Source organism: Nicotiana sylvestris, chromosome 2 (assembly GCF_000393655.2).
Source record: "Nicotiana sylvestris chromosome 2, ASM39365v2, whole genome shotgun sequence".
Classification (NCBI taxonomy): domain Eukaryota; kingdom Viridiplantae; phylum Streptophyta; class Magnoliopsida; order Solanales; family Solanaceae; genus Nicotiana; species Nicotiana sylvestris.
In genome coordinates, this window is record NC_091058.1 from 86,922,702 (window position 1) to 86,933,819 (window position 11,118).

The window sequence follows — 11,118 nt, forward strand, 5'->3', positions numbered from 1 at the left end:
AGGGCTTGATTGTGAGGATATTAATACTATAGCACGTGAGTTGTCCGTGCGGATCCAAATGTTGATACTATAACATATGAGTTGTCCGTGCGGATTATAGAGCTTAGGCTGAAGGAGCCCCTCAGGAGTCTGTACACACCCCCAGTGAACGCAGGTACCTAATGAGTTGAAGTGCCAAGTGTTGAGCGATTGAGAAAGATTGAGTGACTGTTGCTCTGAAAGGATGCTTTTGATTTCATTAATGTTGGAATTAGCTGCCTCATTTATCTTGAAATTTCTCAAAGATATTCTATTCTGATTAACTTGAACTTGGCATGAGGTAACTGATTTGATCCAAAATTGTCGAACTTGAAAGCATGTCTACTTTATTTTGTTGAAATTACTGAAATTGAATTATAATTGCAGATCTCGTCACTACTTTCAGTATTTTATTAAGTCTTGTTACTTATTGAGTTGGTTGTACTTACGCTACACCCTACACTTTGTGTGCAACTCCAGGTATTTCCGGACATTATAGGTGTTGATTTCATCGCACAGTTGATCTTTAGGAGATTCCAAGGTAGTTGCCCAGCGCTTCACAGAACTTGTTTCTCCTTCCGTATCCTTTTTGCTTATTGTATTTAGTTTAGGACTATGTTGGACAATATTTTCCAGATTTGTGATATTTAGATGCGCATGTACTCCGTGACACCCCGATACTGGGACTCTCCGCGTTATGTTTTGAGTTTTATCCCCTTTATGAGAACCTTTTTATCATCTAAAGTTGCTTTAACTCATTTTCTGTTAAAAGTATTGAAACATTTTGAAATGTCGGCTTGCCTAGTACCACGTTACGCGCCATCACGACAGGTTAGGATTTTGGGTCGTGACAAAACGTTTATGTTGTTTTGGTTCTTCCTTGTTTAGCAGTTGTTATCGTACATGATCATTTTGGCTCTCTCTTTAGATGCTTCTTTTATGTTACTTTCATGTCTAATTTCCGATATTAATTCATTTCGGTTATTCCTTCGCTTTCCATTATTTATTCTTATTGCATTTCCATAAGTGCTGGGCAAAAAGTTAAACACAAGGGTTCGCGATTTTGGCTTCATTTTAACATTTTGAGCTCGGTTTTAGCGAATCTTGAGAGGATTTTCGAGGGGATTCTTGAGGTAAGTCCCTTGTGCTCGTTTTTTATAAATAATCTTGTTTTCCTATTGATTTTCCCACCTAGATTGTGTGGTTTTGAGGCAAAATTTGGAGGTTTGAGGCTAGGGATTTGGAGAGTTGATTTGCGAGATTTTGGTGACGATTTGGTGTCAGATTTTGATAAAGTTGTTATGGTTAGACTCGTGGTTGAATTGGCTTTTGGGTTTTGTAACTTTTTTCGTATTTGAGACGTGGTCCTAAGGGATGGATTTGAGTCGACTTTTGACTTTTGGTTTATAACTTCATATTTTCTTGTGGAATTGATTCGAGGCAATTGGAGGCCTATTTAAGAGGCAAAGGTGTGTTGGAGTAGAGATTTACTCGAATTGAGGTAAGTAACAGTTCTAAATAAGGTTCTAAGGGTATGAAACCTTGTATTATGTGTCTTGTGATTGGTTTGGAGGTGAGCACATGCTCGGTGACGGGCGTGTGGGGTGTGCACTTTAGGAATTGTGACTTGGTCCATTCCGTGGAACTACGAAGTTGAATAACTTGTTGTTAGTTGTGTTATCTCCTTGAGTTATAGAAATTTGACTGCATATCATGTTATAAATCATGTTTAGGCTATGTGTTGGTACTGTAGGGACCCACAGAGGTCGTGTTACCTGTTAAATTATTTGCTAATCGCTACTTTTACGTATTCACTGTTTTACTTGTATATCATATCTCAGTCTCTATTGTTCCTTGTTGATACATTATATCATATGTTTTTCAGGCTAATTTTCATGATTTCTGATAGCCCAAGAGACTGGAGAGGTTGATGACCAATTGAGACCGAGGACGTGGTTGTGAGGATATTGATACTATAACACATGACTTGTCCGTGCGGATCTAGATATTGATACTATAGTACGTGAGTTATCGGTGCAGCACGTGAGTTGTCCGTACGGATTATAAAGCTTGGGCTGAAGGAGCCCCTCAGGAGTCTGTACACACCCTTAATGAGCGGAGGTACCTACTGAGTGCGAGTGCCAAGTGCTCAGCGATTGAGAAAGATTGAGTGACTGTTGCTCTAAAAGGATGCTTTTGATTTCCTATTGTTGTACTTAGTTGCCTTATATCATTGTCTTGAAATTTCTAAAAGATATTATATTCTGATTTACTTGAACTTGGCATAAGATAACTGATTTGATCCAAAATTGTTGAACTTGAAAGCATAGCTACTTTCCTATGTTGAAATTAGTAAAATTGAACTATAATTGTAGAGATCGTCGCTACTTTCAATTCTTTATTTAGTCTTTTTACTTACTAAGTTAGTTGTACTCACGCTACACCCTGCACTTCGTGTGCAGATCCAGGTGATTTCGGACGCGATGGGTGTTGATTTCATCGTACAATTTATCTTTTGTGAGATTCTAAGGTAACTTCCCGTTGCTTCATAGACCTTGTTTCTCCTTCCATATCCTCTCTGCTTGTTGTATTTAGTTTCGGACTATGTGCAGTATTTTCCAGACTTGTGATATTTAGATGTCCATGTACTCCGTGACACCCCGGTATTAGGACATTCCGCATTATATTTAGGTTTTTATCTCCTTTATGAGAACTTTTTTTATCATCTAAAGTTGCTTAAACACATTTTCTGTTAAAATTGTTGGAATATTTTGAAATGTCGGCTTGCCTAGTACCATGTTACGCGTCATCACGACAGGTTCGGATGTTTCTGTTGTTTTGGTTCTTCCTTATTTAGCAGTTGTTGTCGTAAATGATCATTTTGGCTCTCTCTTTAAATGCTTCTTTTATGTTACTTTCATGTCTAATTTCCGATATTAATTCATGTTATTATCTTGTTTCGTTTCGGCTATTCCTTCACTTTCCATTATTTATTCTTATTGCATTTTCATACTTCTTATTTATATCCTAGTAGATGACTTGACCTTACTTCGTCACAACTCTACTGAAATTAGGCTTGATACTTACTAGGTACCGTTGTGGTATACTCATATTACGTTTCTACATAATTTTTGTGTTGATCCAAGTATGACTGCTCGTGCCAGATGCTAGAGTTGATTCGATTTGTTGTTGTAGAGACTTCAAGGCATACCTGCACCACGTCCTCTGTCCTAGGAGTCACCTTCCCTATTTTACTTTTTGTTGTATTTCTTTCAGACATTGATATATTAGATATTCTACTTTTATTGTATAGAGCTTATTACTCTGTTCCACAGTTCTTAAGGATTGTATGGTCAAGATTCTGTTTTACGGAAGTTTCTATCATATATTCAGCTTTGTTTTAGCATTTTGATAATTGTTTCCACCAAGTTATTATTATTATTATTATTATTATTATTATTATTATTATTATTATTATTATTATTATTATTATTATTATTATTATTATTATTATTATTATTAGGCTTACTTAGTCGTAGAGACTAAGTACTATCACGACATTCTACGGAGAAAAATTGCGGTCACGACAAATCTCTACCATCAGCACGGTCACGATTTCCAAACGTTCCACGATCTTCTACTATACTACCCAAATAATACCCGAAAATAGTAATTTCGTGTGGGCGAAATTTCTAGGAAAAGGGGCTGAAAGTTTTTTCCTAGAAATTTCGGCCATCATGTTCTCTCCTCACTATGTGAAAAACCTTGTATATTTATAGCACAAGTTTTAAAGGTTAAAACTCTTTTATGAAATTAGTTGAACTTTTTTCATTTAAAAGATGATTCATTTATTTTCTATTATTAGACACAACAGGGACCACATAAGATTAACAAGATTTTCAATTATAAAATTAATTTATAATTTTAAAAACTAATATCCACCATAACAAATTATAAATTAATCAACTAAAAATTTATAATTGAACTCCTTATTCAATTTCGAAATTTATCCATTAAATCTTATTTAACTCCCCATATTAAAATTCAAATACTAAATAAAATTACCAGTAATTTAATTAATTAATTATTTTTCTTTAGACTATCTCTTAACTTATTCCATGTGTCGGGTAACAAATTCACCGATCAAATTTACACATAAAAATATTTATGAAGTTTCATAAAAGTATATCACAACTCCCTAAATCGAGACATGAATTTACTTTGTCAATGTACATTATTATTATTATTATTATTATTATTATTATTATTATTATTATTATTAATCCACAAAAGAATCTCGTCTTTTAATAAATAAAAATAATTATAATATACACAACTAATAATAATTATATTAAAATTAAAAATATAAGTACATCTAATTGCTAAAGAGCTTATTTTAAGTCAATATAAAATACTTATCTCTACTTGATCCGTTCAATATACCAAATATAATAGCACACGAAGTTTGAATTAAATCAATCCTATAATTAAAATAAATTATATTTAATCTTGTTTTAAAATCATTCCTTTTGTCGAATTCCATTATTAGAGGGTGAACTCAAACATTATACAATCTTTGGTGCATAAGATAAACTCTACTAGAAAAGATGCAGAATTCATTATCTAATAAGCCGTCTCCAGAAAAGATAATTTGTGAAGAAATCGTACACAAAAATGTGCTTAGTATTAAATGCTATGCTATTCAGGATCAAAATACGGAAACCATGAAAGTTTTATTCCATGAGTTGGGTATAGCACGATCCCAACAAAAACAGGAACGTAATTACACTCTAAAGCTTAGGAAGGGAAAAAAACAAATTAAAAAGGGAAAAGGTTGCTTTGTCAAAGACTGATCAAGTCAAGTTCCTTTTCTAATTTAGTTCAAGATGCTTGAGGCTGGTTACGTGCCTTCTCCTTCTCCTTCACTTCACTCCCTTGTTTTGTATCATACTCTAACGTAATCATCAACCAACACACATGAATCGGAAAACTGGAATTAAAATTGTAGAGAAGAGGAATAAAGAAGAAAGGGAATAATAAAAACAAAAAAAGGAAAATGCATGAGTAAGTAGTTTACCAGGAGCATTTCCATGGACGATCTTTTCCTCAACATCTTGGTTTCCTCCATATATCCCTCCAAAACCTTCTTCGTCTGACCTCGTTGCGTATCCTTCTCCAAAGCTGGACATTGTGTCCCTTTCATCCAACAAATACCAATTTCAGTATGTTGAAGGCAGTTCTAGGTTTTAAACTTGACAAGTTTACCTATTAAAGTTCATAGCACCTAATTCATTGTAATTTTGAAACTACGAATTCAAAATTTAATAAATGTTACATTTTTTAAATGGATAATCAACTACGCACTTACTTAGGTTTGGTCTCAGTTCCAGGTTTCTTGGTCTCGTCCATTTTGATTTCGTCCTGTTTCCCGGCTTCTGTCAATAGAGTCCGGAATCTGATCTGAGAAGACTTTGAACAAATATTAATGTAATGCGAAGGATTTGAGAAGACAGCAAGTGGTTGTGCTTTGGTAGCTGATCTGAGGGCGTTGAGCATATTTGCCGATTAGATTTATATAGTCAATGGAAACTTAGAGCAGCTTATATAGAGAGGACAAAAGAGATGATGAAAGGGTGATGGATGTTGATCCTTATCATGCTCCGTACCACAAGTCTCAACTTTCTCCTAGCTTCACACGTATGGTTTTCTTCTGACAGTAAATTCACTCCGACACCTTAGATTTCGCCACACATGTTCTGTTTATCATGTATGCATGACACGTTTAGACTCATTGCCACAGTTGAAATCGATTGGGTGAAATAACAAACAATAATAGGTAAGAAAATCTACTTCATTAAGAATAATAATAACAGAAAAACAAATTTACTATTTCACTCCGAGCAAGCTAGATGACATGTTTCAATAAATTGGACATTATTTCTACCAATGGGATTCTGTCCAAACAACTTGAATTCAAGTCCTATTTGGGTGTAAGGTGAAATTACAAGATATTACAGTTAAAAAATAAGATGAAAAAAAATATTTTTTAAGGGTTGAGGCACAGATATTTTGCTCTCTTTAAGGAAATTTAAACCCACTACGGTAGCATCTTCACCGGTCTAGCAGTAATACTCTTGACTTGTCCCCCTCCAGGATACAACAGCCCGATAACGTTGTATGACTTGATTAAACTCTGGACAAGTTTTTGAATCCAAAGCTCCACCAAAATGAACACCTTCCTTCAACAAAAATAATATTCTCTGTTGTAGAGAATAAGTTGGAGACATAGATTTTCTCTTTCTCTTAACTCTCTTTTTCACTACACCAAGTTCACTTTTGCATACACACTAACACAAGGAAGAAACACCACTATTTATAGGTGTAAATTATAGAATAAATAACAAAGTAGTGGGATATTAAAATAGTAGAACATGGATTGTGGTTACAAGATATAAGTTTTAGTCGGTAATAAGTGGTAGATCATGACATTAGTGGTTTCAAAAGTTACACCAAAATAATGACCACTTTCTTGCCAATTTACAACCACTATCTCACAAGAAATAAAACACTTTAATATTATAATTTTAATATTAAAATGCACTAATACCAGCATTCCCCAACTTATTTTAATATCGAAATAAGAGAGTTTATCAGTTGAAGGGAGACTATATATTATGCATAATGAATGTGTGATCTGCATTGAATCTCCACTTAGTAAAACAACCATCTCTATTCCAGAGTCAGTAGTGGTCTCAGACTTGAACTATGACCGCTTTAGGGAAATAAAGTATCACTACTTACACATAATAATTGAGGTGTTGACATGAGCTTTATTAGTCAGCACATTACGGCATTGTGCTATGTTACAACCCATATCCACACGCGTTAGTTCATGCCATATATTAGTTAACATAAATCCAAGAAGGAATTACCTTTGAGGTGATAAGAAGTTAATTTTATTGGTCTTAAGTGATACAAGGGTGTATAAGGGTGATTAACAAGTATTAGAAGTTAAACGAATCAACGATGTTGTAACTCGTATTTTCAGGTAAACCTAGAGGTTCTTAATACACTCAAGAGGTCATGTATTAAGGTATTTGAATCATATACTATCCGTATCATAAGTCTTGAAGTCAAACGAGTTATGAAACAAAAGTCGACAAACGTTGTCGCAACTTAGGTTCATAATTTTACTTAAACATTAGGTAAAATGTTTCTAAGCTTTTCTCCTAATTTACAAGAAATTACGGGGTGATCTACCCACCAAATTAAAGATCTATGAGTCTAGTTTCCAACGCATTAAACCGTTTGTCAATACGATCTCGGAGTATAGAGACATTCATATTTTCGCAAGCCTGCGCAGATTGGTAGATGACAAGAAGGTGCATCACCTACTTGCCAAAATGATAGAACAAAACGAATGTTAACCCCTGAACCTCCTCCCCAAAAATCCCACACAAACCCTAATCGATTTTCCCTCTCTTTCAAGTTCTATTTGAAGGTAAAACCTAGAGTTTGAAGAACCAAGGGAAGGGCTGAGTTATCCAACAAGTAAGGTAAGTTACTGCCATCTTTCATACATTTTTCTCTGCTGTGAATTCATGGTAATTCGTTCTATACATGTAAGAACTCACGGGACGGTGATCGGAAGCCGTGAGTTCGAGTTATTCACTTGTAGCGGACTGTTTTGTTGACTATTTTGTGTTGCTGTTGGGCTGCGTGTTTTACTACTGTTTTGTGGAGTTTTGGAGGTGGAAGGGTGTGGATAAACACCATATATATGTAGGGTTGTGAGCTGATAGTTATTCATAACATTTCTGGATCGTTTGACACGACTACGATGGCCGTCGTATGTATGATGTAATTAGGTTGTGCGTGGACTGTTTTGGGAGGCTCAATATGTTTATTATTGATGTTGTTTGGGCTGTTTGGTGATTGTTTTGAATGGTGTGAAGTTATATATATAGGGGAGGTGTTGTCCGTTTCAACGTAAAATAGGTTGTGGTCGATACATAATAGTTATGAAGCTTAAATGATAACGATAGTATCGTTTCTCTTATTGTAGACTAAGGAGTTGTGACAATTACATAACTTGCGATTGGGGAAGTATATACAAGGTATGTGAGGCTATCCCTTTCCTTCTTTTGCACGACTCCGATTGTACATAATGTAATGAACGAGCTTCAAAAGATACTCTACTATTATAAGCTAGCAGTACTTACATTGCTTTCCTTCTTATGGAACGATTGATGTTAATGTTACTTCTCTTATTCTTATGTTATCAATGTTGTTGGTACTTCCTGATTCTTATAAGGTTCATAGTGAAGAGTTAGTCCTAATAACGTGTATAGAGGATACCGACCTTACGTCACTCCGAAAGGTTAAGAATGTGATTCCATGAGTCGAGCATGCATTATATATATATGTATCTATTTTACTCTACCGAGCCGGGCTATAGTCGGCCGGGTACGGCACCTATTGGGCAACCACTGATCAGTTGGGTTTTACCGAGCTCCACGTGGTCGGGTACGATTCTACCGAACCTTATGATGGCCGGGTACATTTTTTACCGAGCCTATTACGATTGGGTACGATATGATGATGATGATGCCCGCAGAGGCGTATGTTTTAAAAGTTTATGTACACATACATATGTATCATGCATTGTATGTTAGTATCCCTCAGAGGTACTCAGATGTTCCAGGTTGTATATTCTCTATCCCTGCTTACATTACTGTTCGTATTTATGGTTCCCTACCTTACATACTCAGTACTTTATTCGTACTGACATCCTTTTGTTTGTGGATGTTGCATGTCGTGCTGCAGGCCCTGATAGACAGGCAGGTGCAGCTCCCCCACCACAGTAGGTTGTCCAGTTCAGCAGTGTTTGGCGAGATCCCTTCTCCGGACTTGCCGTGGTCTTGGTATGCATTTTTGTTATAGACATTATGGGTATGTCGGGGCCCTGTTTTGGCTATGTTACAACACTTATGTTCATTTAGAGGCTCATAGACAGGTGTCGACTCATGTATAGTTTGGTATGCCTTGTCGACTGGTTTTTGTTGTATAGTCTTTCATGGTAGCGTGGTAGCTCGTACCTTATATGTAGTTTCTTGACTGTCTGGTCATCCCATGTTATGTATGTTCATGCCATCATATTTTATTGTTGGTTATCCATGATCCATGTCTACCATTTATTTTGATCTTGTCAACTCTAAAAGATAATAAAAATTTGTTAGATAAAATATACGTTGGTGCTCGGCAAGTATGGTCGGGTGCTAGTCATGGCCCTCCAGTTTGGGTCGTGACAAACTTGGTATCAGAGCAAGTCTGTCATAGGGATTGTCTATCAGCCGTGTCTAGTAGAGTCTTGATTATGGATGTGTAGCGCGCCAAATTTATAATCAGGAGGCTACATGACATCTAGGGTTGTTACCTTCTTCCTCATTCTAGATCGTGCGTAGAGTTGAATCGTAAGTGTTCGTCTCTAATATTCACCTTGTTTTTTTTCAGCGATGCATTCGACTAGGAAGCAGACAATTAGTAGACGACTTGATACAGCTGTGGGAGAGGGTACCAGTCAGGTGACCCAAGCCAGAGATGGCCAAAGTGAGGCTCAAAGTGAGATGCCGTCTCATAGCTCATCTACTCCTTCTCCTCCAGAGGATATTAGGAGGCACCCAGCACCTCCAGTTCCTCCATCTGGCACTACAGACCAGGATATGCAGAGTGTTTTACAGTTATTGACTAGCTAGGTAGCTGCTCAGGCTCAAAGGCAGAATACAGGTGTTGCTGATAAACTAGTTAGTATGAGAGTTCATGATTTTATTAATTTAGACCCTCCAGTGTTTACCGGATTAGACCCCAAGGAGGACCCGCAGAATTTTATTGACGAGGTTCATCGTACACTGCGGGTTATGCATGTTAGTGATACAGAGGCAGTAGAGTTGGCTTCTTATCTGCTACATGATTTAGCGGTTCTCTAGTATGATAGTTGGGAGAGATCCAGGGGTCCGAACGCTCCTCTAGCTGTGTGGAAGGAGTTTTCTGAGGCCTTTCTTCGTCACTACTTGCCAGTTGAGATACGACGAGCTAGAGCTGATAAGTTCTTGAACCTTAGACAAGGTAATATGAGTGTGCGAGAGTACAGTATGAAGATAGATTCTTTAGCAAGGTATGCTCCCCATATGGTGGCCGAGATGAGTGATCGGGTGTATTTGTTCGTGAACGGATTGGGACCACATCTAATAAATGAGTGCACGACAGCTTCCTTGGTGGAGGGCATGGATATTTCCCGTATTCAGGCTTATGCCCAGACCCTAGAGGATCGTAAGCGCCAGTAGAGGGCAGATAGGGAGCAGGATAGGGGCCAGCATAAGAGGGCGAGATTTTTAAGGTATTCTAATGACTTCAGAGGCAGCGTCAGGCCCCAATCTTCGAGGAGTTCGGTGCCACCGGTAGCTAGTGCTCCTCCACAGTTTCAGAGGCCTCGATATGATTGATTTACTTATTCTGGTCTAGGTTAGAGTTCTCAGGCATCAGGCTCACAACATCACAGGAATACTAGTCAGACAAGACCCACAACACCATGTTGTGATCAGTGCGGCAATGCCCACTTTGGACTGTGCCGTCGAGGTTCTGAGGCATGCTATTCTTGCGGACAGCCTGGCCATATGATGCGGGATTGTCCTAACAGGGGAGGTGATGGTATGGCTCAGCCAACTGGATCCGTGTCTGCTTCTTCCTCATCAGTTCGACCTCAAGCACGGGGTTTTCAGCAGTCGACAGGTCGTGGTAGAGGTAGAGGTGCAGTGCCGAGTTCGAGTGGTGGTCAAAATCAAACCTATGCTCTAGTAGGTCGACAGGATCTCTAGTCATCTCCAGATGTTGTTACAGGTATATTATCTGTGTTTTCTTATGATGTATATGCGTTGATTGATCTGGGATCTACATTATCATATGTTACACCCTTTGTGGCTAATAAGTTTGGCATTGAACCTGAATTGATAAGTAAACCCCTTGCGGTATCTACTCCGATAGGAGATTCTGTGATTGCTAGAAGGGTATATAGAGGTTGCACTGTGATGATTTGTAGTCGTC

The 11,118-nt window shown here is 37.4% G+C and overlaps 1 protein-coding gene across 2 annotated transcripts; it reads right to left on the reverse strand.

The window, feature by feature from the left end:
• Nucleotides 1-4,732: 4,732 nt before the first annotated feature.
• On the reverse strand, nucleotides 4,733-5,585 carry LOC104211838 (uncharacterized). 2 transcript variants are annotated; one of them, XM_009760962.2, is made up of 3 exons: nucleotides 5,387-5,585; nucleotides 5,096-5,214; nucleotides 4,733-4,970 (listed from the first exon to the last, which is right to left on the reverse strand). In XM_009760962.2, the coding sequence occupies exons 1-3, from the start codon at nucleotides 5,572-5,574 to the stop codon at nucleotides 4,900-4,902; spliced, it is 378 nt and encodes a 125-aa protein (XP_009759264.1). In that variant the 5' UTR covers nucleotides 5,575-5,585; the 3' UTR covers nucleotides 4,733-4,899. The 2 variants fall into 2 exon arrangements, with proteins under 2 accessions (XP_009759264.1, XP_070023538.1); XM_070167437.1 differs by having other exon boundaries at nucleotides 4,886-5,008.
• Nucleotides 5,586-11,118: the final 5,533 nt, after the last annotated feature.

Excerpts from the sequence above, each read along its gene's own strand:
- LOC104211838 (XM_009760962.2), bottom strand. The coding sequence starts at position 5,574 with ATGCTCAACGCCCTCAGATCAGCTACCAAAGCACAACCACTTGCTGTC. Across the intron at positions 5,215-5,386 it reads GGAACTGAGACCAAACCTAA|GGACACAATGTCCAGCTTTG; the intron begins GTAAGTGCGTAG and ends GTTGGATGAAAG. Across the intron at positions 4,971-5,095 it reads CGTCCATGGAAATGCTCCTG|AGTATGATACAAAACAAGGG; the intron begins GTAAACTACTTA and ends TGATTACGTTAG.